The following is a 24,191-nucleotide window of genomic DNA, read 5'->3' on the forward strand; positions in this document are numbered from 1 at the left end:
CTAAGCCAGCAAACAAACGGAAAACAAGAGAGAAAAAGAACGTACTAGACTACAAACAAGCAAAAAGGGGGGGAGGGGGCGATTGGGAGGTGCGTGAGCGGTTCAGGGGTCCATAGATTGAGGGACCCCCATGTTGATCTCATGCCTCGTTTTTTTCTTCCTCTTCCCTTGTAAGGCAGGGTATACCCTACCGTGTACTGTGCTATGGGGGAAAGGGCATGTGTGTGTGTCGAAGGAAAGAAATTGACATGGGGCTAGCTTGTCATATGGGTGTAATAAAGTTTCTTTCCGAGAATTAAAAAAAAAGTGAGAAGAACAAGGTTGGAGGGGAATCTTGATCAAGGTAAGGTCTAAGTTTGTACTATACACTAGATAAGAAGAAGAAGAAGAAGAAGAAGAAGAAGAAGAAGACCTTCAACGCATCCATATTTCCTTTTCTTTTTCTCTCTTTAATATTCCAGCGAAGCAACAAACAAGGCGATCAAACGCCCTTTTTTTTTCCCCCCAGCTGTCACGCTAGATGTACGCGTAGCACGTGGCAAGTTCTTGACTCTAGTGCTAGAGTTTTTTTTTTTTTTTTTGCTTCGAGCTAATTGCTAGAAGAGTGTTTTGGGGGATAGCAAGGTAGATGGTATTCACACACATATACATACATGCATATATACAAAAACAACATGTCTATCATTCTGTAACGGGCTGAACGCCCTTCGCCTCCCATACTCGTCTACGACCTCGTTTACTCCACCTGCCCGGCCCGATTGTTACCCTAGCAACCAGCATTGTATATAGATAGCTACGTAGCCGAGAGCTTAGCTCTCTATCGAATACAATCTTGTTACCTTGGCCTGTCCGATCGTGCTCCCGAGCTTAAGACTACCCTCCGGGGTCGAGCCCCTTACACATTCATACACCTACATCTAATTATCTCCCTCTGTCTCTCACTCCCTCTCTCACTCTCTCACTCTCTTTCTCACACATATATTCTCTCTCTAACCATCCTATATTCTTCGTCTAAACCTAACAGCTCCATTACCACCCTATATATATATATATATATATATATATATATATATATGCCTTCCACACCCACTTCTTTAGTTACTCAAATCCAAATTAATCACAGAGCGAGTGAACAAGAGGAGAAAAAAAAAGAAAAAGTACCATGATTAAAACGAACAATATATCAAAAAAAGAAGGAGAAGAAGAAGAAGAAGATCACTTGGATATATCGCCCTTTCTCGTTTGGTGAACAAATGAAAAGAAGAAGAAGAAGAAGAAGAAGAAGATGAGGATGAGGATGATGAAGAAAACAAACAAAGGGAAAAATAAAAAGAAGAAGGGATATATATGAGTGTTTGGTATCAAAGGCAGGGACCAGCCATGTTTCCATTTTCCATCTTTTTTCCTTCCCTCCAACCACACAGAGCTTCCCAATCATTGCCCCCTCCTCTCTCCATCCCCTCCAACCTTTTGCCTACCTGTCTGCCTGTCTGCTTGCCTGCCCACACGACTGACCAACCAATCCATCCAAACTCCCCTACACCCAAACACACGTTCTTTAGTCTTGTCCCGAGTCTATTTGTTGCATGGAAGCACCAGAGGAAACCAGAGAAGGAGAATCACACAGGCTAAGAGAAAATGCTTCCTACAGCTGTTCTTCTTGCACCTTTGTGACTTCTTGCCAGAGCAGTTTTGCGTTTTCCGCCTTCATCTGCACGCGCGTCGTGTTAGTATATAGGTATATATATCTTGAGGATTGGAAAAACAAAATAAACTTCAGGGCAAAACAAAAGAAGAAGAAGAAGAAAAGACTCCCTTACCCTCAGTAAATGCATCTCCAGCTCGCCATCCCCATTGGGCGAGTTGAAGAGCAGACGGCCGTCCTTTGGCTTCTCGCCTTGCGCATCGCCGCCAAACACCATCTTACGCGTGACGGCTGCGTTGAGAAGTAAACGGTGGGTTCCCTCTGCGCGAAGGACGAATCGAGCTTTCTTGGGCTCGTCAACGGTAATGTTGAACTTGAATGTTCCGACTCCACGCTCCTTCCATCCTCGGTTTGAGCCTTCGCCGGCCATGTTGTAGAGCTTTGCGCGGCCTGTCCAGAGGGTTTGCTCGCCCTCTTCACCAGTCTCGGGTGCTTTCCAAAAAGTTAGCTTGATAGTCGTCAATGTGCACATAACACTTACGCTGCTGCGAGAGAAGAGGCTGGCTGGACTGTCGCTCCTCTTTCTCTGTGGCCTTCTCTGGGTCCTCATCGTCATCGTCCTCTTCGTCGGAAGAGTTGCCATCTGCGGCAGCCCCAAAAGGCTTTTCCTTTTCCTTGAGACCCTTGATTTCCAAGTTGCCGCCGGGCGCTGCAAAGGATCCTAGTGTTTTTGTAGTACCCAATCCTCCAAATCCGCCACCAAAGGAGCTTCCACCAAAACCAGAGGTACCAGAGCCTGCAAGCGCGCCAAATCCGCCACCACTGCCACCCAACGTTGGAGCAGCCGTTTTTCCAGCGAAAGACGTCAATTTACCTCCACTTGCCCCGCCAAAGGGTGAACTAGAGCCGGAACTGGCAAACCCGAATGGAGACGTAGATGAAGCTGCGAAGCCACCGAAACCAGAAGCCTTGAACTTGTCGTCTGATGTCTGCGGTAAAGACTCGGGTTTATCAGAACTCTTTGGTCCCTGGGACTTGGCTGCCATGGCCGTAAAAGGTGATGCGGCAGAGGTGTTTGCGAATCCACTTCCGCGTGGTATCTAGTATCAAAGTTAATCTTGCCGTAATGGAAAGCGTGTAATTTCTTTTACCTTTGCCTTTGACTCGACTGTGTCCGAACTAGGCTTGGATCCATCCTGATCTCGTAATCGCTTGGTATCCGGCTGGCCATTTGCAGTTGCAGCCTCAGCCCCATCAGCCGTATCCTCTGCATCCTTCTCGGCTTCGTCGCGCGTGCGCTTGTGCTTGGGGCTAGTGCCGGAGCCAGACGCCTTGTCAGTTGTAGTCGTCGGGGTCTTGCTGGGCGATGCCATGTGCTCGTCTGCATCGCTCTCCTTGATACTCGTAATAGGGTTACCAGAAGGCTTGGCAGACATGTCGGCGTCTACGTCCTTTGTCATGTCTCTCGACCGCTTGCGCGTGTGTCGCTCGATCTTCTTCTCCGGCTGCTTGTCCGCTTCGGCGTCGTCTTCAAAGTCCTCGCGGCTGCGCTTTCGCCGTAACCGTCCGCGCTCGCTGTCCGAGCCTGAAACGCTCTGATGATCTCCTGGTTTGGCGCTGCCGTTGGGTGCGTTGTTCAGAGCTTGGTCGGAGCCGGACGCGGGGTATGATGGGGCCTGCGCATCAATCTGAGTGTCCTTTAATTTCTCCCGTACGTTCTTGCCTTCGCTATCGCTGCTCTTGTCGCTCCGTGCAGGGGAGGCGGGCGCTGCGGGCGCGGCATCCGTGTTTTCGGAAGCAGGAGTGACAGCAGCGGCGGCATCGTCAGCGGCAGGGGCAGCGACAGGCGGCTGCTGCTTCTCAGATACGTCGGTCATGGTGCGGTACAACTACTATGGGGGGCTTTGCGAGGGTTGTCGTGTGCGCCGCGGAACGAGTACAGCTCGGTCGGGGCTCGGGAGAGGCTGTTTCGCGGGCGAAGAGGGTTGTCGGGATGGAGGCAAAGGGCTGGATATGGACTCTGGCACCTGGATTGCCGCCCTGAAAGCCGCAAATAGGCACAGTAGCAACCACAGGCCAGGGCGGAGGCCAAGTTGCGGTGGCCGGGCGTCGACGGTCGCAGAGGCGATGCGTGGGCACAGCTGGTGGCGAGCTGACGGCCAGGCAATGGAACGCGACAGGCCGTGGTCGGCTCCGTCAACAAACGCAGCGTCTGAAAAGCTTTGTGAACGCTGGCCACGGCGTGCGTCGTGCAGCCAAAGGGAGTTGGTCGTCGATCGGGTCGTCTAGCGGAGTCGGTCAAAGCGCTGCGTACCAAATTTCCACAGGCAATGCGCCGATGCGACAATGTTTAATTGCCCGGTCGGCTCCAGCACGCGTCTGTAGCGAGGGGGTCGGGGGGGCGAGCAGCAGAGGCGCGCCTTGGGGGGGTTCGAGCGGTTGGCCGGGTGCAGAGGGTTGGCGCCTGTGGTCGGTCGTGGTCGAGTGCGTTGTCGCTGCAAAGACCCAATGACGAAGTGGGGAAGACGGACTGGCTCAACATGGGCTCGCGTGGCAGCTCCTTGCGTGCCTTTTGCTGTTTTGGGTAGACGCACATCAGGCGCGTAGCATCGGTGAAGACGGCACGTCCAACGCGTTCGCGCACGGCACGCTGGATGTAGGCAGGCATCGAGGGAGGTAGTGGTACAGTAAGTACATTTCATTTGCAACGCCGCCCTGGCCTGGCCTGGCCGCTCCTGAACGCCTGGGGGCACGGCGAGCAAGCATGCCCTGCCTCGCCGCACACGGCTTTTTACACTACCACTACATGCAGTCCTCCGCAGGCTCCACACTAGCTGATGAAGCAAAGACAGCCTAGCGCAACGTAGAATACAAACAAGGGGTATACTGCAATCCCGACCCGGTTCCTCACCACGCCCGATCCGCCCATGATGCTGACGCCGGCTGCCAGCGACCACACAATCAGCACGATATACACGGGTATCCGCACGATGACCGGTATGCCCACGGCGCTGAGGACCGACGCAATGACGAGCGGGAACAGCGTGTAGCCGATGATGGAGATGGACTGAAAGAAGGCGCTGCTCCACGGTTAGCATCCACCGGTACCATGTGGCCACGAGCCCGTCTACGCACATGTTGCCTCCCAGCAGCTTGATCTGCAGCGTCACGACCGCCTCGCCGATCCACACCATGGCGAAGACGCCGGAAAAGACGAGGTCCCTCTGGTCGCCCTTGGCCCCCCACGACAGGAACAGGCTCAGCAGCAAGCAGAAGATGAGCGGTCCCCACAGGTCCCAGTCGCGCAGTCCCTCGCTCATGCCGCCCTGGAGAATGGCATCGGCGTCGGGCCATCTGCCTGCAATGTTCCTGAGACGGCCGCCGACGCCGTCTGCTTCACCGCGCTCTGCTGCGCCAATGCCGCCGCCGCGTTGCATCATGCCGCCCAGCAGGTACTTGGGGTACAGCACCTGCTTCATCTTCTCCCAGATGGCGAAAATGTCTCGCGAGAGCGTCTCCCACACCGTCTCGTCAATCGTGTTGGTGGGCGCGCGGCGGTCCTCGCCGGGGATGCTCGACGTCAGGTACGACTGTGTCTGCGCCGGGTCGCGCTGCATGTTGCCCGTGAGCGGTGCGCGGTCCGACGAGCCTTGGAGGGGGTCGTCCAGGTCGTCGAGGGTAGCTGGTCATGGTTAGCTCGCCGTCGACGGCCACCTCGTCCATGTACATGCGGAAGGTCGAGGGGGGAGGCGCAGGCTGCTGCTGCATGCGACGCACCATCGTCTGGGTCGATCAAATCACGCTCCACGGCATCGGCATCGTAGGGGTTGCCAGTGGTTGCAGAACTGGGCATCATTGCCGCCATGTTTCGGTACAAGGCCCTGCGTGGACAAGTCGCGGGCTGCTTCTCGAATCGGGCAGCTCTCGTGGGTTGGTGGAGAGGCTCTGCTGTCCTCAATGTCAACGCGCAAGCTCCCGGAACTCTAACACCAGGGTGCGATACCGCATCTGGCTAGTGTTCCGCCGACAGGGAAAGCTTGACCCGTTAGCGTGCTGCGCTCCATGACTGGCGTCACTCTCACTATTTAGCTCGCCGCCATGTATTCTGCTCCTACCGCTGTCTCGCCCTGCTGTGCAGCAGACATCTATATGCTGGTATATTTACGCCCGTCGTGAGCCCGCCAAAATTCTCCGCCGCATTCCCCGCCGCATCTCCGCCTTCGACCAAGACCAAGTCTGCGCGCCATGACTGACCCCGTCCTCAACGACATCTCCCACAGGCGCTTCAATCTGTTGCGAGGAAGCTGGGTTCTGGTCTCTCCGCACCGGACCAAGCGACCATGGCAGTAAGTAGAGCCGCACAAGTCGCCACCAGACCAAGGACTGACGCTCCGCAGAGGCATGCAAGAGTCGCCATCCAAGACGACGCTCCCCGAGTACGACCCAAAGGTATTGTTATCACGCGCGCAATCTACCTACCTGACTGCACTGCTAACCCCACCCAGTGCTATTTGTGTCCGTCAAACACGCGAGCCAATGGCGAGCAAAACCCCAAGTTTGAAAACACGTTTGTCTTTGTCAACGACTACAGCGCCGTCATGGAAGAGCAACAAGAGTACCGTCCAGACTCCAAAGACGGATCTCTCGCTTCCCGCCTACTCCGCGCTGAAGCCGTCACCGGAAAATGCTACGTCATTTGTTTCTCCCCTTCCCACAACCTCACTCTGGCCGACATGTCGCCCGCGCAGATTGTTCCGATAATACAGACGTGGACCAATATCTACGTCGCCCACCTGGACCCAAAGTCGCCACTGGCCAAGCTGGCTTCTGCAATGAATATCCCGCAGCTACCACAGGGCCCTCTCGCTCCACCAAACGCACAATACCGTTACATGCAAATCTTCGAGAACAAAGGCACAGCAATGGGCTGCTCGAACCCCCACCCCCATGGCCAAATCTGGACAACTACGTCATTACCCGAGGAGCCCGCGAATGAACTCGTGCAGCTGAGCAAGTACCGTAAAGATCATGGTGGCAGCCACATGCTTGTAGACTACGCCGACCTGGAGTCCAATGAGAAGACGCGTACAGTTTTTGAGAATGAGAGTTTTTGGGCCGGTGTTCCGTACTGGGCAGTTTGGCCATTTGAGATTATGATTGTCCCGAGGCAGCACAAGCGGTCGCTGGTCGACTTTACCCAGAACGAACGCGCGCAGTTGGCAGAGACAATTGCTGAAATTACGAGGCGATATGACAACCTCTTTGAAACACAATTCCCCTATAGTGAGTTGGAAGATGTCAAGCCTAGCAAGTTGGAGGACTAACGAAACCAGGCATGGGATTGCACCAGGCCCCTCTTACAGGCACAGCCGACGAGATTGAGTCGAGCCACTTCCATATTCACTTCTACCCACCACTGCTACGAAGCGCCACGGTTCGCAAGTTTCAGGTCGGCTATGAAATGATGGCCGAGCCTCAGCGCGACATTACCCCCGAGCAAGCCGCAGAGCGCCTGAGGGCTTGCGACGGCGAGCTTTACCGCAGAAAACTCGAGGCTTCGCCCGTCCGAAACGGTGTCAACGGTGTCAACGGCGTCAATGGTGTAAATGGCACGAACGGTGTCCATGGTACAAACGGTGTGAATGGTGTGAATGGTGTCAATGGTGTCAATGGTCACCACTGAGCGCTCATGTTTACGCGTCCTACGAATACCCTGCTTTCTATTGCCTTTCCTTTCTACGAAACGTTGCTTGCATGTTTGCAGTCGAGACATGGAGCCTGGTAGCTCACATATGCCCCTCACTGTAAGACGCTCTTACCATGGGAGAAGATACCCAGGACACGAGAGACGAACGATTACGACACAGTTTATGCATGTAGTTGCGGGGTGCATATATCATGGGAATGTAGAGGTAGTTATGAGATTTTTTTTCCTAGATGTAAGAAATGTTCAGAATGTACATATTCAGACTCTTGCGACAGTGACAACCACGCACAAGCGAAACATGTTGGGAATCTTAGTTGCATGTGTCTCACGAGCACAGGCGTGGTAACGTCATACCCCCCCCCCCTCCAAGGTCAGGCAGGCCAAACATGCATGCGGGCACACACACACATAGCATGTGCCCCACCATGGAGCGAGAGTTGCCCCTCGGAACCTGTTCTCGAACCCCTCTCCTCCTTCCCCAACCCCTCCATAACACACCAACACTCTCCCACCTACACACACATACATTCGCACCAAGCAAACAAGAACGCAAACATGCCATCTGAAAAGTTCACCGACGTCTACAAGAAGATTAGCGCCATGGGCGACAAGCTCAAGGCAGCTGGTAAGCAGGGTCCTAGCAATGACGAGCAGCTGCAGGTATGTTTATTCATCTTTCCTTTCTCTCTCTCTCTCTTCTTGAGCCATTCCTTGAAGAGTAAACTATTGGCAGCTAACAAGAAACAATAAACTAGCTGTACGCATACGCCAAAGTAGCAGAGGGCAAGGACTTTGGCGAGGCAAAGAAACCCGGCATGTTTGATCTTGCTGTATGTGGTTTTTTTCTCTTACTCCTACTCCCACCCTTGCTTTCTTTCCCCGAGTCCCCTCGACGACATACACGCACGCTTTCCACATTCCACGCGCCTCACACCATAACGTTCCTCTGAAACATACACTGCTGGTCTGAGATGTGGCGAGGAAGACAGGGCAAGCTATATGAGATGCATGGAACGTTGTTCTATTGCATTACACCCCCAGATGTGACAGATTGAAAAAAAGGCAAAGCTGACTTGGCTCGTGTGTGTAGGGCAAGGCCAAGTACAACAAGTGGAAGGAGGTTGTGGATGCGGGCACCACGCAGCAGCAGGCTGAGGAGAAGTACATTGAGGTCGGCGAGCAGATCCTGGCCAAGCACGACAACTAAGCGTTATCCCCCCTCCCCTTTTTTTATCCGCTGATTGCTCGGCTCGCCGCTCGAGAGACGGATGTGAAGCTGGGAACTGTGGGATACGGGATAGTCATGTGGTTGGTATACGTAAGCTGAGTTGAATAGGTTTGAATACTAGATATGCAATGTAAAGCTTAGTCAAGACACATGCAATTATGGTGAATGTTTGAAATACTCTTATTACATTTAGCTCTCTGACCATGCATATAAGTATATGGCTGGAGTAAAAAAAGCAGGAGGGTAAGATTTACATGAAGTGAAGCAAGCACATGTCCCACGTCAACGCCCATAACCAGCCCAGACACGTCCATGGCGATCCGGCTCGTCATGAGCAAGCGCTGCACACCAGGGCTTCTCACCCTCTGCATAGGGCACAAGCGGAACATTATACGGCATGCGGAACCCAACAAGCGTAGCCTGCTGCCCATTGTCCTGCCCTACCACCCCCTCGCTCAGACGAGACACATCCGGAGTATCCGAACCAAACGCGGGAACCATGACAAGGCGCTGCAGCGCTTGTCCTGGCTCTGCAAACAAAGCGGGCCATATGACTACACCTGTTTCCCACGACTGGATCCAGATTTCCTGCTTCTTATTTACCACGTCGCCCCATGCCTGCTTGCTGAGGTTTGCGCTCGTGAGCAGGGCCCAGTCGATGGCTGTGTAGTCATTTTTGTTGCGGAAGCGAATGTATGTTTTTATGTGGGGTGCGGCTGTGGCGCGGTGTGCGTCTTGTTGAGATTTGTGGTGATGCTGGTGGGTAGATGCATGATTCCAGTGGCACAGCAGGGGATGCATGTATTCGAGCTGTTTCTGCTGCTGTGCCGATTGCCATTTCCAGTGGATTGAGGCGCCTGCGGCGTAGCCGTCGAGAGACGTGCGGATTTCGGCTGGGGTGGGAAATACTAGGCTGAATTTTGGTGGTGCTGGCGGTGCTTCTGGTGGTGCGTTGGTGGATGAGCAGCGGGAGAGAATGGATTGAAAGTGAGAAAGCCATGTTGGTGCTGCGCCCAAGGTTGCTACAGATGAGACTTGCGTGACAATGTGAGGACAAGAGTCGACGTCTGGTTTCGAGACTGGGATGCTGGATAGGATCTGGCCTAGGCCTAGCCAGCCGAATGCAGTAGATGAAGAGTCGACGGCCGTGGGCTTCTGTCTTGACGGTGTGCTTCCAATGAATGCTGCCCTAATGCTTGAAAAGTCGTAGTCCTTGAGCTGTGTAGTCAAACTCTCCAGTCGCTTTCCGTAGGCCCGTAGGTACCGCTGAAGATCGACTTTGAACCGCTCACCACTTCCGATTGGATGTACTGTAGTAGAATCTGACTGACTTGATGTTTGAGGCAACAGTGGAAGCAGCGGTGACACCCAGACTGCTTGTGTCATGTTGGTCCAATCGCGAGGAATCATGTTTGCCGTGTGGATAATGACCTGGGCAGTGTCGTCGTGACGAAAGAGAATAAGCATCTTGGAGTGATGAGTGCCGAACGGATCGGGGATGTATGCACTCAAGAGCTCAATGTTGGGGTACCGCTCTGCTGCTTCCTGGTCGTGCATCAGCATTCAAGTATAAAAGACAGACTCGTGTTGTGAATCCGTTGCGTTAGTACATGATAGGAATAAAATAAGACCTTCCACTTACCAGCAACGCTATCCGATTCTCATCCTCCCTCTTCCAAAAGCCATGCACAATCTTGACTCTAACCAAATCCTTCACGTCCTCATCGAAATGCTGCCTGCATCTGCGTCAGCGCTAAACACCTCCCACTTCAACTTGTTCCAATATCCACTGCAGTGAGACACTTACATGACAAAGTCGAGGTCGAACAGGTAATTGAAATTCCAGCACTCCCTGATGAGAGGATCGCGCAGTAAATCGCCCAGACTGATAGCATCAACATTCTGCTCTTGGGGTAATCCTGCGATCCGCGTAAGGTGAACTGGCGACGATACAAGTCGCGGCTCTGCCACATGGTTCTTCTCTTTGACTGCCTTGGCGCTTGCCACAGTAGAAGACGCTCCTTCTTGCGACACAGAAGGCTGTTCTGGCACACCATCAAAGTCCCAGGTTGGCATAAACGACAGAGCTGTATCAGGGCTTTTGCGGCGCAACGACGGTGGGCTAATGGGCCTGGCAAGACCTTTGCATGGACTTGTCTGATGCTGCGTCTGCAACGCTTCCTCTTTGGGTAGACCGACACTAAGTTTGCGGCGCTTAGTCGGCGGACCGTATCCGGGTTCTTGGTGCATCGCAACGGGCTAACGGTCGTGTGACGGGAAGCAGATAGGAAAGGTGGCTAAGCCTGATGATAGGATGACAGGACTGGAGGCGAAATGTAAACGAGCTGGTGAACTAGATAGCGCACGGATCATATGATTGGAGGCAGTCGCCATTGTTGATCCAAGTGTCAGTACCCTGTACTACACGACGAGCAGGGGCAAACGAAATCAACATCACACTGTGCATAATACATAGACTTGAAGTTCATGGATATCATTCTCGGCCTGGACCGTAAAAGCTCACTTTTCTAAGCTTGCTGCTCTTCAAAGGCTAAAAACAAATTGTCTAATGGTACTAGAGCATCGTATCCTCGATGCTCACTAGCGAAAGCTATGAAAGGAAAATGCTATGACACCTCCAAGTCAAAAGACATGCCCCAAACGCCGAGCCTCGCTGATACAAAGGAGATAACAATCTATGCCGCGCTGGCGCTGAGCATAGGCTGGGCAACCTTGGTGACTTGGTTGCCAGCGCGGATGATTGGGTTGCCCTGGTCGTCCTTCATGATGTTGACTTCCTTGTTCTCCTTCTGGGCACGCTTCCAGATCTCGACCTCGCATCCACCACGGATGACACCCACCCTCATGGTGGAGAGCAGGTTGTGGGCAGCGTTGGAGTGGAAGTAGACACCGCCGTTGAACATGGCAGTAGCGTCCTTGCCAATGCCGCTCTTGATCAGAGTCTTGCCTCCGGGGTGCTCGTTGATAAAGTCGGTAACATCATGGACAACACCAGCGACAGCGATCAGACCACGGCCGTTCTTGGCCTGCTCAACGTAGTCGTCCCACTCAATGACAGGAAGCTGCTCAAGAGGAATGCCCCAGTCGAGCTTGGCGCGCTTCTGGTCAATCTTCTTCTGGAGCTGCTGGACACGGCCCTTTTCGATCTCGTTGGCACGGAACTGCTTGAGGTTGGAGGCGAGGCCGAGCTTGCTCCACAGCCAGATGGACCACTTGGTGGGGTCGTACTGGTGCCACTCGATGGCGTTGCGGTAGTCCGAGGGGAACTCGTGGTGGAAGTTGTGGTAGCCCTCACCGAGAGTGACAAGCGCAGTGATGACGTGGTCCCTGGGGCTGTTGCGGTCGTCAAAGGGCTGCTCGCCGAGCCAGTGGGCGAGCGAGTTGACGCAGAAGGTGGCCTGCTGGACAAAGAAGATGCGGAGGATACCGGCGTAGATGAAGCCACCCTTCCAATCGTTCCACAGAAGACCAGCGACGGCAGAGGGGAAGATGAGGCCCATGAAGATGACAACCTTGATGTAGTGCTTGTGCTGCCAGACGACAACGGGGTCCTCGTTCAGGTCCGTGATGTCGGTGCGGCCAATGCGCTTGGGGTTCTGCTTCATGACCATCCAGCCCAGGTGGCTGTAGAGAAGTCCCTTGCGGACGCTGTAGGGGTCCTTGTTGGTGTCGGTGTAGCGGTGGTGGGCGCGGTGATCACGGCTCCACCAGCGGATGGAGCCCTCGACGGCACCGCCGCCAACAAGAGCAAGGAAGATGCTCAGAGGAAGGCTGGCGTTGTACGACTTGTGTGCCCAGAGACGGTGGTAGCCGGCCGTGATGCCGAGGCCCGTCCAGAAGTAGTAGAGGACGGCCCAGGCGGCAGTCTGCCACTTGAGCGGCGTCCAGAAGGCAGCGACGCAGCCGGCGAGGGGGATGCCAATGATAAAGGTGACCTGTGTGCCGTGTTAGCCGGGTGCCGCGTGGGGCCGACGCGTGGCAGCACTTACATTGAGCCAGTTGACGTGCTTGTACCAGTTGGCCTTTGTAATGGGCAGGTCGGTAATGTGTGGCTTCTTGGGGTCGTATTTCGGATTGCGGTTGGGCTCCGAGGTGCTCGCCATTGGAGAAGGCTGCTTGGTGTAGTCGGGGTCGACGGCCATCATGCCAGCGGTGGGCTGGTGCGAAGGCATTGCGTGTGCGGGTTGCAGCGCTGAGGGGGGTAGGGAAAGCGAAGGACGGCAGGCAATTGAGACGGGCGAGGTGGGCGGCGCCTTAGCAGCTCGGGGCTCGGAAAAAAAAAGGGAACGAGGACCGGTCGGCCTCCGGGGGGGTGTGTAAGCAACAAAAGTGCTCAGCAAAGATGGAAGGCACCACCACGATCGAGTCAACGACGGGGGCAGAGGGTGGGATGGGGGAGGAGAGGGCAGGCGGGCGAGGGCGCGACGGGGCGTTTATATTCGAGCGTGGCGGGCGAGTTTTGGTGCATCCCAACACTCTGCGGGCAGGCGGGTAAGCGAAGACGGCCACGACTGGGACCTTGCATGGACGCTCGAGACGCCGCCCATGAGCCCGTAGCCCAGGCCCGACTGGGCCTAGCGCGGGCCTCAGGGTCCCCGCACAGGCTGGCGGACGGCGCTGGCTGCGACGGGGGCGAGAAATTTCCGGGACTGGCCCTTTTTTTCTTTTTTTGCCTTGTTCCCAGTCCCCTTGCTGTTGGCTGCGTGGCGGTGCAATTCCCTCGGCCTGCCTGTGCCTGCCTGTCTGCATTTGTGCCTGCCTGCCATTGCCCTCGCCGCCTTTCCCCAGACTGGCCCCTCGCCGTGCATCTCGACTGCAACGCCCCCGGCACCGTCTCCGCTGTGGCTGTGGCTACTACACCTAGACGCCCACACCAAAGAAGAAAAAACTCGGCCGCAAAAGATCCTCGGAAAAGCGGTCTGAATCAGAGCAATCGGCAGCCTGTCGCCGCGAGCGAATTGCCTCACTGGGCATAGAAGGCTCACGCCGTGGTGATGCCACCTCGACAAGTCCCGTCGCTGCTGGCCTGCTAGCTGTCCGCTATTTTCCCCTACTCCAGCCCCGTGCTTGGCCTTGGTGTGGTTCGCATCGTAAGCCGCTCCTCCAGGGCGCTTTTTGTTGATATCGCAGTGCAGCCTGCATCCGCTCTGCCGGCCCAACTCTGCAGCCTTACGTATGCCATGGCGATTTTCTGGACAGCGCGGGCGTGATGGACTGATGACCGACCGACTGCGCGAGCAAGCAAGCTTTCGCACTCAGTGGCAATGGGCGACAAAAACCCAAGACGCTTCTTCCCCACCACGGCGCACGGCCTGCGCGCATCGTTGATCCAAGAAACATACAGCGGGTCCCGACCATGACTCCGATGCAACCACGCCCCTCATTCACGTTGCCCCAACGGCCCAGAATTGCGACAGCGGCCTGAAAAATTGCAAACGCAAACACCACCTTTCTTTCCTCGTTGCTTTGCCGCCATAACCCAGCACCACTTAGCCACGGCTAGTGCGCTGTCCGCTGTTGTTCGCTGTCCCAGCCCGCTTGTCGCAAGCTCTGCTGCATCGGGAACACGCGGCTTCTCAACACCTGGCCCCGCCCGCCGTATATACGTATCCCACCCACACATCAAACACACTCTCACACATGTGGGTTATGACATACTCCATGATCCCGGGTCACTTATGTCCCAACAGCATTGATAACTCCGCGATACGCCATATATCTGGCCAACGGCGTCATCTTGTGCGAATCAGCTTTGCAGACCTTATCCCTCGGCTGTGAACTCTATTGCCGTTGAGTATACGTCACGTGATGGCCGGGCATTCGCAAGTTTCATCTCAACCACGCCATTGCAATGGAAGCAAGCGCAGTCACACGGCAAGGCTGGAGAAACAGACTGCAACAGGCAACTAACGGCGAATGTCTGTGTGTGCGCTATCCATGCGCCAATCATAGACGTGTGGCGAATCCTGCTATAGACACCGACGAATTGCAGCCCGTCGCTTTTTCAGCACCCCTGCTCGTCTTACTCCTACTGCCTATGCTGGTGCCGAGGCTTTTTTTGGGTGGGGGTAACTATTTTGTAATGAATTCACAGGTACCGCACCTGTACCAATACAGTATGTCGTTGTGGTGTACCGCGGCTCCACTTGTCGGCACGCAATATCATTGTCAGCGCATGGCATATATTGTACACTTACACCTAGGTAAAACACGATGGTCTACAGGGAAAAGTAGTTGCGGTATATATCGACTACACAAGCAAAAGGAGGTATCAAGAAATCCATGGACGAAACGACTTGCAGCCAAAAAAGATGCCCATAAAAGCACTCGCTATGAAACCCCGACGCCTACATGGCTTTCCGCCTTTTGTGTGCTTTTTTTTCTAGAAAGCAAGAGAAAGATTCAGACATGTTACACAACATGTCCGTTATGCAGCCTTACTAGGCACAATATCCGAGCTCGCCCTTCCCTCGACATCAACACCCCCTTCGGTAGCCCCCTTCTGAACCTTGGCCCACTCCTCGTCATCCCTCGCGTGCTCGACCTCGTTGGCCGTAATCTCTTGGGTCTCGTCGTCAATCTCTTCGGGCAGCACCAAGTTCAAGATGACGGTAACGAGGGCGACCAGGGCAAACCCAGTCTCCATGATCAGCACAATCGCATTGTAGAAGCCCAGCAGCGCGGTATTAGGACCCTTGTAGGTAAACACGTACGAGAACCAGTCGGGCACCATGGTTGCGCCGAACCCGAGCGTGAAGCCCGCCGCGAGGATAAAGCGGTTGCGCCGCGTAAACGGCATGGTGCTTACGATGCGGATTCCCGACACCGTCACGGAGCTGAACAGGAAGGTCGTCATGCCGCCCAAGACTGCCGAGGGAATGGCGACAAGCGCCGCCGCGAACTTGGCAAAGACGCCCATTACAATGAGCCAGAAGCAGCACGCGTAGCCTGCTTTGCGGTTTGCGCAGCGCGTTAGTGCCACAACACCGCAGTTCTGCGCAAACGTCGACATGGGCGTGATGGTGCAGAGGGCGGCTATCGCTCCGGCAATGCCGTCTGCGAGCACGCCGCCTTGGATCCGCGAGTCAAAGAGCGGGCCGTCGACTTCCACACGTGACACGTCGCACGTGGCGGTGATGTCGCCAATGGCTTCCATGGCACATACCATGTACACTGCGAGCAGCGGCAGGATGATAGGTGGGTAGATGGCTAACTTGAAGGTTCTGACCCAGATAAAAGATACGACAGGAGCCGAGTCGATGGAGCTTCGATCGAAATAGCCAGTGGCGCCTGCGATGATGCAGCCCACGAGGAGGCCAATGACGACGGCCGTGGACTTCATAATAGGCGCGCCGAACCGTTCACAGAGGATGATTGTGATGAAGACGCTGAAGCCAAGTCCGATGAACTCGGCACTTCCCCAAGGCAGCGCATGTGGCGCGTTGATGTTGGGACACAGCTGGAAGAGACCTGATTCAGGGCGAGATTTGCAATCACCGGAGCCTCCAGCCCAGTTCTGCAATCCAGTCGTTACGAGCTTGACGCCAATGAGCAGCACCGTCGGGCCCGTGACCAGCGGCGGGAACACCTTTTTCAAGATGCGTGGACTGGTAAACGACATGCCAATTTCGAGCAGCGCACACAGCGCACACGTGCCCAGGATGGTGCCGTAGCCGTCCGGACATGGCAGCCTGGTACCATCGGGGGCCGAAGGACAGAATCCCGTGTCGTACATCTGGCTGAGCGCGCCTGTTGCCACGGGAATGGTAGCAAACGAGGTTCCCACCACCGAGATCAATCCCGTGCCGATGTAGTACGGAGTCTTCCAGATGTGGAAGCGCGTAATCTGCACCGAAGACAAGATGCCGCAGATGATGAGCGATGTCGACACCAGATAGCGCTGCTCGTCGCCGCTCAGATTCGCCGCGTTGGATAGAATAATGGGCGGTGTAATGACGCCTGCCAGCATGGCCAGCGAATGCTGGAATCCCAGAAGCAGAGCCAGAAGCACGGGTACGCGGTCATTGAGGCCAAAAAAGGGCGCTGCTCGGCGTTCTCGCTTCATAAAAGGGAGGTTGGGGCGGAACAGAAAGGCATAGTCGTAAGTACCAATGAGACCCTCCCTGTATGCACTTGTTAGATACTGACAACAGTCTTTGAGTGCAAAATTGCGCGCTTCTACCTCGTAGTAAAGGCCTTTGTCATGCGTCTCGCCTTTTCGCTCAAGCTGCGCCGAGGCGTGTGGTCGGGTCCAATCATGTCGGCCATGGTGTCTCTTCTCAGACTTGAACGAAACCCCGTTTGGCGAGTAAACGCTGGAACGCGAGAATCGCCCTCGTATACGCCCAGCTGTTTTTATAAGTCGAAAAATCTAGCCGTCACACTTCAAACGACGATCTCTCGAACGCCTGATAAGACTAGTGGCGGATCGAGACGCCTCTAGGTACGCAGCCAATCGCAATTGGTGCGTGGACCCAGACTCCAACAGGGCCTGTCAGAAGTGTCGCAAAACGTGTGTGTATATTCCGACTCTGGCGTTTTCGACACTGCAAATCTGAGGTTGGTTTGGCCTGAGCCAAGCGGAGAAAAAAGAAAGAAAGAGATGATGTGGAGGAAGACCAGAAAAAAAGGAAAAAAAAAGGCTTTCGTCGAGCTCGCTCTTTGAATCGGATGGATGGCTCTTCAGCATTCCAAACAAGAGTTCCATGAGCCCATCTATATACCAAACATGTGGAGCCATACAAAAAAACAGCGTACTATATCGCGCCCGCCCGCCCCGCGATACACAATTGCAATCGGACCAACCGACCCAGGACCTTGGCCACAAGGAAGCGCATAAGCCAGCCACCACACGTGGAGCTGGCCGACGATAGTCGTCGAGCGGCGGCCAGCGGGCAGTGGGAGCAGAGTTCCCTTCTCCACGGCCCACGGGTCGCCTAGGCCAGGCCTTTTTTTTACCCACCCCATTTCCCGCTCAATTGCGACGGCCACGCGAGGCGACACCCGCGTGTGTTGCTAAAGCATTCGCCTGTACTGATAGCCAGGCAGGCGGTGATTGGCTGCGAGCCTGATGCAGCTGGCTTGGCGCGCGGTCCACTCCGATGATAGAGGCCTTGCACACCATGGCCCATCCCACACTGCCATGTCCACCTGCATACTTTGTCGCTGGATGCCGATGAGAGCGGTACTCTGCGCGACCGACCACCCGGGAGTTGAGGGCAGACGGCTGTTGCTGCGTGCTTGGAAAAAAAATGTCATTGATGCGCCTTGTTGGTTTGTCCGCTATCGGCGACGGTAGGTAGTGCAACCAAAGTCATTGGCAGCATATGCATGTGCATGTATGTACATGGCATGTACGTCTGGACAAGAAGGAAATGCGCTTGATCTTTCAACGTCTCCCCCCTTTTTTGGGTTATTCTTGGTCTATGGATTTTCTTTACGCCTTCTTTCCTCCCCGCCTGACACTTCAGGACTATCATCATTTCATCGTAACATGGGGGTCTCTGCCGACTGTATTCTCAACAATGCTGTCGCTCCATAGTCACGCCATCACGTCTTGCGTTGAATATTGTGCAGATGCTTATTCTCAACACAGCGCTGACTGCTCTCATGCTTACGTCTAGGTTCATCTTACTATGCCCAGGTGCACGACAAAGCCGCTTCCCTCTCGCAGGCCCTCGCCCAACATGGCATCGGGAAGCTGCCACACCCAAAACTTGTCGTGGAAGCTTTTCAGCCACGTCTCGAACACATCTGGACTGCGCAGTTGCTGTGCTATGAGGCACAGGGTGGGTTTTTCTTCACCGTCTCGCAGTTTGCATATGGCAGCACAAGTGGAATTCAATGGCTCAATGAGCGCTTCGTTGTAGACACAATCGCAGGATACAATGAGGTCGACGGGAGGGAGCTGTGCTACCGAATCCGTCTCCCAATCTTGCTCCAGAGTTGTGATGCGGTCTCCGGAGCCGGCTGCATCGCTGGCATTTCCACCTCTTTTACCGCCGCCGCCCTTGGCGTTTTTGGCCTTGCGCTGCGGGGGGAAGACGGTTTCGAGATTCTCGGCAATGTTCTGGCGCAGAAGTTTCAACACGTAGGCTTGGTCGGTGGCTATATAGTGGCCCACACTTGGACCGAGGGACAGGGCGACGATGCCGGAGACGCCAGCGCCGAGCTCGAGCACAGTCGAGGAGGACGACAGTAAAGAAGTGGTGAAAAGGAAGTTGGTTGGCGAGGCGATCCAGTTGGCGAAGAGAGGCGTGACTTTCCAGATTGCTGAAGCATGCGTGTTAGGAGCTGAGCTATTTACAAAAACAGCAAACCCATCCAGGACGGAGATGAGAGGCACGCTGTGGAATGGATAAATGCACGTCTTGGTCGAGAGTGTTCCAAGCGCATGTCTGTGGCTCAGGAAAGCCAAGACTGGCATCAATATGACGAACGTCTGGGGCAAAGCACGACCCTGACCCGTGTACGGACCACGGCAAGTTCCACTCACCTGCGCCTGTTGTTCCGGCCTTGCGATCCGAGGTCAGCAGGCCCTTGGAATGGTGGATGACAAGATGGCGGCCGGCAACATGGAATTGGAGCGTGGGCGCGGGCGAGTCGAAGAAGCCAAGCGACTGCGAGGGCAGCTGCTGGGAAAAGACCACAAAGGCGTCTGCATGACTTGATGAGCGTGATGCAGCACAGGGCGTGGGCAATGCTTGCTTGGACAGGTTTTGCGGGACCGAGCCGGAGGGCGAATGGGCACGGAGCGAGCAATACGTCGAGCCTCGGGCCAGCAGGCGGGCGTGATTCGAGGGGGGCGGCGTCAGGTACTGGCTACACACCTTCTTCAGGGTCTGCGATAGGCAGTGAGCCTAGCGTTCCACTAAGACGCTGCATCATGGTGATGGGGCTGGCCCGGATTACGCCTGTGCCTGGACCGTCAGACGCAGGCCGCGTGTATGAAGCGCCGCAACGACGAGGGCGTGTCTTGGGGAGGGCGCTTGGCCGGCCGGCTCAGCCCAGCTGGCGGCGGAGAGTGGCAGGCTGGCCGCAGCGGGTCGCAGGCCGAGAGTCGAGAGAGGCCAGGTGGCGGGTGCGACGTGTGCGACGTGTGCGCTCGCAAGGCTCGGGACAACAGGTGTGGGTGTAGCAGCGTTGTGGTTGTGCGTTGCTGACATGTAGGGGACTGGGACCAGGAGAAGCCAGGCGAGGGGGCGGCAGATGCCCAGAGCTTGTGCGCGCCTGTCTGTGGCTGGTGAGGTCATTGTCCAAGAAGCTCGGCCGCGCCCCCAGCTCGTTGCCTTACTCGGCCCTTAGCGACAGCTTAACTTGAGCACGACAAGCGCATAAGCTCGCCAGCTCCCCTTCGCCGCCCGCCATATATCTTCATCAGCCCATCCGCCATTCCCCTCCGGCGACGCCTCCCCTCTGCGCTGCTGCTGCTGCTGCTGGCCCTGTCTGCGCTGCCCCCTGCCCTCTATCTCGATAGCCTCTGCCGCTCCCTCCCGCTTGCCCTGTGCAGCCCCCCCTCACGAGCCGCCAAGATGCCGCAAGACCTCAAGAAGCTCATGCCCCAGGCAAAGTCGTACCGGTCCGGCCCCTACACGTGCGAGGTCCCCAGTGTCGACAAGGCCGATGGCGAGACGGTGCCGCGCCGCAACAACGCGGCCAAGGACGGCCTCATCATGAAGCCCCACGACGATGTCACGACCCTGTATGACATCCTGCGCCACTCGGCCGCCAAGTTTGGCAATGCAAAGGCCGTCGGCGCGCGCCGCATTGTCAACGTGCACGAGGAGACCAAGAAGATCAAGAAGATGGTCGACGGCAAGGAGCAGGAGGTCGACAAGAAGTGGCAGTACTTTGAGCTCAGCCCGTACAAGTACACGAGCTTTGTTGAGTTTGAGAAGATGGCCCTTGCCGTCGGCGCAGGGCTCAAGTCGCTGGGCTTCGAGCCACAGGACCGCATGCACCTGTTTGCCGCCACCAGCATGCAATGGCTCGCCTCGGCCCATGGTAAGGACGCGCGCGACACACCTGCGCCTGCACTACGCTAACGACTTTGCCAGGCGCCATTTCGCAGTCCATGGCCATCGTCACGGCCTACGACACACTCGGAGAGGAGGGCCTCAAGCACTCGATGCTGCAGACCAATGCAAAGGTCATGTTCACAGACCCGGAGCTGCTCCCCAAGCTCATCAACCCCATGAAGGAGGCCAAGGACGTCAAGGTGGTCATATACTGCACAAAGAACGACCCCAAGCAAAAGGACATTGATGCCCTCACCCAGGCGCATCCCCACCTCAAGGTCATCAGCTTCGACGACCTGGTCAAGCTGGGCGAGGAGAACCCAGCAGAGCCCATCCCACCCCAGGCCGACGATCTGGCCTGCATCATGTACACGTCTGGATCGACTGGCACCCCCAAGGGCGTCATGATCAAGCACCGCAACGTGGTGGCTGCTAGTACGTGCCCCTCAGATCTGCAAGTCGCAGCGTGAACCGTGCTAACCGTGTTCTTAGTTGCTGGTGTTAACATCATAGTCGGAAAGTACCTTGGACCCGGTGACGTCCTCATTGCCTATCTTCCCGCCGCCCACATCCTCGAGTTCGTCTTCGAAAATGCCGTGCTTTACTGGGGAGGCACCCTTGGTTACGGAACCATCCGCACCCTCTCAGACACATCGGTGCGCAACTGCGCGGGCGATATCCGTGAGCTGAAGCCCACGGTCATGGTTGGTGTCCCCCAGGTATGGGAAACCATCAAGAAGGGCATCATCAACAAGGTCGAGGCGGGAGGCGCTCTCAAGAGCAAGATGTTCTGGGGCGCATTTGCTGCCAAGAGTTTCCTCCTCGGCACTGGCCTGCCGGGCAGCGGCATCCTGGACGCAATTGTCTTCAATAAGGTCAAGGAGGCTACGGGCGGCAGGCTCCGAATCTGCATGAACGGTGGTGGACCCATTGCGAAGGAGACGCAGCGTTTCATCTCCATCGCCATCACGCCCATGATCAGCGGTTACGGTCTCACAGAGACATGCGCCATGGGTGCGCTCATGGATCCCCTGGCCTGGAACGAGCATGCTCTTGGTGAGATGCCCGGATCCATCGAGATGAAGCTCGTGGATTTCGCCGATGCAGGATACTTTGCCACCAACAAGCCTCCTCAGGGTGAAATCTGGATCCGCGGTGGCGGTGTCACAGACGGCTACCTGGACATGCCCGAAGAGACCAAGGAGAACTTTACCGAAGACGGCTGGTTCAAGACTGGTGACATTGGCGAGTTCAACGCCAACGGAGAGATCCGCATCATCGACCGCAAGAAGAACCTTGTCAAGACACTGGCTGGAGAGTACATTGCCCTGGAGAAGCTCGAGTCAGTGTACCGCTCTGCGCCCATTGTCGCAAACATTTGCGTGTACGCTGCCGAGGACCGCCAAAAGCCCATTGCCATTATTGTCCCTACTGAGCCGCAGCTTAAGAAGATTGCTGCCCAGGTTGGTGTCAGCGGAGAGCACCTCGAGGAACTTGTCCATGACAAGAAGATCAACTCTGCTGTGCTCAAGCAGCTGCAAGAGGCTGGCCAGAAGGGTGGACTCGCTGGCTTTGAGATGATTGAGGGTGTTGTTCTGGCTGACGAGGAGTGGACACCGCAGAACGTAAGTAGTCATCAACACAATCAACTCGGGAAAACCCCATATGCTAACAGTATCCCAGGGCCTCACCACTGCTGCCCAGAAGCTTAACCGCAAGGGTATCTTGCAGCACTACGAGAAGGAGGTGAACCAGGCTTACGGCAAGTCGTAGATGCGCCTTTGAGTCTTGACTTCGAGGGGCCTTAATACTCCCCGCCAGAAGTGCGCTAGCCTTGCCATCTATTCATCCTTCCGCCTAATCCCCCACCCCCTCTCCTCTCCTCTCCTTTTCAGAGAACAGATGACGATGCTGTATTGCTTTTTGTCTCATAATGCTTTCATGATGGCTGGCCAAGGGCGGTGCAAATCACCTACGAAATCAAATCTATGTAATTATATCCTCATAGTATAAGCTCGGCGTGTGGACGGGCGTTTTGGTAGCAATGAAGAATTATCGAAATGTCACAGGCTAAACACGGGACTAGATTGTGTTGGGTTATTGTGTTTGCAAAGGACCAATATCTCAGTGATATCACGTGATGCGTGGAGAGGACATTATTTGCTGGTATTCAGTCTAGTTAAAAGGTCATGTAGAATGGTTCTAAAACAAGAAACATGTATTCAAGTGAACAAACACGTTGGTGTGAGTACAATACTCGAGCTGGGAAGAAATGGGCATATAGTCAGAAGCAGGGAAGAGTCTGTAGACCTTACTTTAAAGCGCAAAGAGGACCATACATTTGAATATGTATGCGCTTGCCTTACTGCTTCTTTGCCTCGCGCTCAGCCTTTCTGAGCGCACGCCTCCGGATATTCTCATGCATGCCCCGATTGACCTTGACCACGGGATGCGAGCGCTCGCCCAGAAAGCGCGAGAGGAACCAGTGCATGATGCCGTGGCTCCAGTATGGTGTGCTTGTAAAGGCGACGCCCTGTGCGCCGCCGCTTCTGCCAATCTTGCTCAGCGTGGCGTTTACGAATTGCTTTGGGTTGGGGACGAGGGCCGACGTCTTGCGGATCTTGGACATGGCTGTGGTGACGAGATGCGACTGCACGCATTGCACGTGCACGCCGTGGGGCTCGAGCTCCGAGGCGAGCGCTGTAGACCATTGCTGGAGGAAGGCCTTGCTGCCCGAGTACGTGGCCAGAAGGGGCGTGGGGAAGAAGCCGCCGAACGAGGCCATGGTCAGCACGAGGCCGCGGTTCCGCGATACCATGCCGGGGGTAACGAGCTGCGTCACGCGCAGTGTAGCCATGCAGTTGATCATGATGATGTCGGTCATTTCCTGCTTGGAAGTCTCGATAAACGGCACGGGAATGCTATGGCTCAGGCCGACGTTATTGACCAGGATGCTGATGTCGAGGCCGTCAATTAGCTTCCTCATGTTGTTGTAGTCTGCATCTTTGTTCTGAGCAAAGTCCATGGCCAGCGTCTTGACGGCGATCTTGGGGCCGTATTTCGACGTGATGTCGGCCGAGAGCGAATCGAGCTTCGACTGTGTGCGCGAGACGAGGATGACGTTGTAGCCTTTGGCAGCGAGCGACAGGGCAAATTCCTTGCCAATGCCGTCCGACGCTCCCGTTATGAGCGCCCAGGTGCCGCGAGGTCCAAAGGTGCTGAGCTGGTTTGGAGAGTCAGAATTATTTCTTCTCCAGGCCAATCGAGCTTCTCTTGACGAGATTGAGGCGTGGGGGTTCCACATACCGACTTGCCCGGCAGCACGAACAAGCTGAGAAGCAGTCGGACGGCGCTGAAGACTGGTGCTGCAAAGGATGCAATGCCGACGAACAGGAATCCGTAGACGGCAGCCTGTACAAAGGAATTCTCGGCATCAATGTGCACGCCAAACATGTCGGTGATGGCTGCCATGGTGGCCTCGAGTCGGTGCAAGGAGAGGTACTTGGAAAAGTAACAGAGTGCACCTAGCGATAATGTCTCATGGCGGTTTGTCCCAGAGATTCCCCCCCCTCT

The 24,191-nt window shown here is 55.5% G+C and overlaps 10 protein-coding genes across 10 annotated transcripts; 3 read left to right on the forward strand and 7 right to left on the reverse strand.

The window, feature by feature from the left end:
- Window positions 1–1,645: 1,645 nt before the first annotated feature.
- Window positions 1,646–3,522, reverse strand: SETTUDRAFT_32941 (uncharacterized protein; the record flags this gene model as incomplete). Its single annotated transcript, XM_008029899.1, has 4 exons — window positions 1,646–1,711; window positions 1,821–2,137; window positions 2,187–2,745; window positions 2,797–3,522. The coding sequence occupies 4 exons, from the start codon at window positions 3,520–3,522 to the stop codon at window positions 1,646–1,648; spliced, it is 1,668 nt and encodes a 555-aa protein (XP_008028090.1).
- Window positions 3,523–4,335: 813 nt separating this feature from the next.
- On the reverse strand, window positions 4,336–5,582 carry SETTUDRAFT_164284 (uncharacterized protein). The gene is made up of 3 exons (XM_008030186.1): window positions 5,423–5,582; window positions 4,781–5,327; window positions 4,336–4,725 (listed from the first exon to the last, which is right to left on the reverse strand). The coding sequence occupies exons 1-3, from the start codon at window positions 5,499–5,501 to the stop codon at window positions 4,476–4,478; spliced, it is 876 nt and encodes a 291-aa protein (XP_008028377.1). The 5' UTR covers window positions 5,502–5,582; the 3' UTR covers window positions 4,336–4,475.
- A 197-nt stretch (window positions 5,583–5,779) lies between these two features.
- On the forward strand, window positions 5,780–7,575 carry SETTUDRAFT_164285 (uncharacterized protein). The gene is made up of 4 exons (XM_008030187.1): window positions 5,780–5,991; window positions 6,043–6,094; window positions 6,151–6,928; window positions 6,979–7,575. Exons 1-4 carry the CDS (start codon window positions 5,891–5,893, stop codon window positions 7,326–7,328), a joined length of 1,281 nt encoding a protein of 426 aa, XP_008028378.1. The 5' UTR covers window positions 5,780–5,890; the 3' UTR covers window positions 7,329–7,575.
- A 256-nt stretch (window positions 7,576–7,831) lies between these two features.
- SETTUDRAFT_164286 (uncharacterized protein) lies at window positions 7,832–8,726 on the forward strand. The gene is made up of 3 exons (XM_008030188.1): window positions 7,832–8,012; window positions 8,108–8,182; window positions 8,443–8,726. Exons 1-3 carry the CDS (start codon window positions 7,908–7,910, stop codon window positions 8,557–8,559), a joined length of 297 nt encoding a protein of 98 aa, XP_008028379.1. The 5' UTR covers window positions 7,832–7,907; the 3' UTR covers window positions 8,560–8,726.
- A 136-nt stretch (window positions 8,727–8,862) lies between these two features.
- Window positions 8,863–10,830, reverse strand: SETTUDRAFT_155260 (uncharacterized protein; the record flags this gene model as incomplete). The annotated part of the gene is made up of 3 exons (XM_008030189.1): window positions 8,863–10,125; window positions 10,223–10,316; window positions 10,388–10,830. The coding sequence occupies 3 exons, from the start codon at window positions 10,828–10,830 to the stop codon at window positions 8,863–8,865; spliced, it is 1,800 nt and encodes a 599-aa protein (XP_008028380.1).
- A 231-nt stretch (window positions 10,831–11,061) lies between these two features.
- Window positions 11,062–12,979, reverse strand: SETTUDRAFT_164287 (uncharacterized protein). The gene is made up of 2 exons (XM_008030190.1): window positions 12,591–12,979; window positions 11,062–12,536 (listed from the first exon to the last, which is right to left on the reverse strand). Exons 1-2 carry the CDS (start codon window positions 12,771–12,773, stop codon window positions 11,277–11,279), a joined length of 1,443 nt encoding a protein of 480 aa, XP_008028381.1. The 5' UTR covers window positions 12,774–12,979; the 3' UTR covers window positions 11,062–11,276.
- A 2,049-nt stretch (window positions 12,980–15,028) lies between these two features.
- On the reverse strand, window positions 15,029–16,869 carry SETTUDRAFT_92393 (uncharacterized protein; the record flags this gene model as incomplete). The annotated part of the gene is made up of 2 exons (XM_008030191.1): window positions 15,029–16,724; window positions 16,784–16,869. 2 exons carry the CDS (start codon window positions 16,867–16,869, stop codon window positions 15,029–15,031), a joined length of 1,782 nt encoding a protein of 593 aa, XP_008028382.1.
- Window positions 16,870–18,007: 1,138 nt separating this feature from the next.
- On the reverse strand, window positions 18,008–19,398 carry SETTUDRAFT_164289 (uncharacterized protein; the record flags this gene model as incomplete). Its single annotated transcript, XM_008030192.1, has 1 exon — window positions 18,008–19,398. A coding segment is annotated over exon 1 (796 nt), but the record flags the coding sequence as incomplete, so codon positions are not given.
- Window positions 19,399–20,132: 734 nt separating this feature from the next.
- On the forward strand, window positions 20,133–22,391 carry SETTUDRAFT_93152 (uncharacterized protein; the record flags this gene model as incomplete). Its single annotated transcript, XM_008030193.1, has 4 exons — window positions 20,133–20,604; window positions 20,658–21,053; window positions 21,111–22,243; window positions 22,302–22,391. The coding sequence occupies 4 exons, from the start codon at window positions 20,133–20,135 to the stop codon at window positions 22,389–22,391; spliced, it is 2,091 nt and encodes a 696-aa protein (XP_008028384.1).
- Window positions 22,392–22,771: 380 nt separating this feature from the next.
- SETTUDRAFT_42697 (uncharacterized protein) lies at window positions 22,772–24,157 on the reverse strand. The gene is made up of 2 exons (XM_008029953.1): window positions 23,925–24,157; window positions 22,772–23,841 (listed from the first exon to the last, which is right to left on the reverse strand). Exons 1-2 carry the CDS (start codon window positions 24,087–24,089, stop codon window positions 22,981–22,983), a joined length of 1,026 nt encoding a protein of 341 aa, XP_008028144.1. The 5' UTR covers window positions 24,090–24,157; the 3' UTR covers window positions 22,772–22,980.
- Between the last annotated feature and the right edge of the window lie 34 nt (window positions 24,158–24,191).

Source organism: Exserohilum turcica (genome assembly GCF_000359705.1).
Source record: "Exserohilum turcica Et28A unplaced genomic scaffold SETTUscaffold_4, whole genome shotgun sequence".
Classification (NCBI taxonomy): Eukaryota; Fungi; Ascomycota; class Dothideomycetes; order Pleosporales; family Pleosporaceae; genus Exserohilum; species Exserohilum turcicum.

What these genes read in the sequence shown, in the direction of transcription:
- SETTUDRAFT_164284 (XM_008030186.1), bottom strand. Translation starts at nt 5,501, where the DNA reads ATGATGCCCAGTTCTGCAACCACTGGCAACCCCTACGATGCCGATGCC. An exon ending in TTTGATCGACCCAGACGATG is followed by an intron (nt 5,328 to 5,422) that starts GTGCGTCGCATG and finishes AACCATGACCAG; the next exon opens with CTACCCTCGACGACCTGGAC. An exon ending in AAGCTGCTGGGAGGCAACAT is followed by an intron (nt 4,726 to 4,780) that starts GTGCGTAGACGG and finishes ACCGTGGAGCAG; the next exon opens with CGCCTTCTTTCAGTCCATCT.
- SETTUDRAFT_164285 (XM_008030187.1), top strand. Translation starts at nt 5,891, where the DNA reads ATGACTGACCCCGTCCTCAACGACATCTCCCACAGGCGCTTCAATCTG. An exon ending in CGGACCAAGCGACCATGGCA is followed by an intron (nt 5,992 to 6,042) that starts GTAAGTAGAGCC and finishes GACGCTCCGCAG; the next exon opens with AGGCATGCAAGAGTCGCCAT. An exon ending in TCCCCGAGTACGACCCAAAG is followed by an intron (nt 6,095 to 6,150) that starts GTATTGTTATCA and finishes AACCCCACCCAG; the next exon opens with TGCTATTTGTGTCCGTCAAA.
- SETTUDRAFT_164286 (XM_008030188.1), top strand. Translation starts at nt 7,908, where the DNA reads ATGCCATCTGAAAAGTTCACCGACGTCTACAAGAAGATTAGCGCCATG. An exon ending in GCAATGACGAGCAGCTGCAG is followed by an intron (nt 8,013 to 8,107) that starts GTATGTTTATTC and finishes ACAATAAACTAG; the next exon opens with CTGTACGCATACGCCAAAGT. An exon ending in CCGGCATGTTTGATCTTGCT is followed by an intron (nt 8,183 to 8,442) that starts GTATGTGGTTTT and finishes TCGTGTGTGTAG; the next exon opens with GGCAAGGCCAAGTACAACAA.
- SETTUDRAFT_164287 (XM_008030190.1), bottom strand. Translation starts at nt 12,773, where the DNA reads ATGCCTTCGCACCAGCCCACCGCTGGCATGATGGCCGTCGACCCCGAC. An exon ending in AGCACGTCAACTGGCTCAAT is followed by an intron (nt 12,537 to 12,590) that starts GTAAGTGCTGCC and finishes CACGGCACACAG; the next exon opens with GTCACCTTTATCATTGGCAT.
- SETTUDRAFT_42697 (XM_008029953.1), bottom strand. Translation starts at nt 24,089, where the DNA reads ATGGCAGCCATCACCGACATGTTTGGCGTGCACATTGATGCCGAGAAT. An exon ending in TCGTGCTGCCGGGCAAGTCG is followed by an intron (nt 23,842 to 23,924) that starts GTATGTGGAACC and finishes TCTCCAAACCAG; the next exon opens with CTCAGCACCTTTGGACCTCG.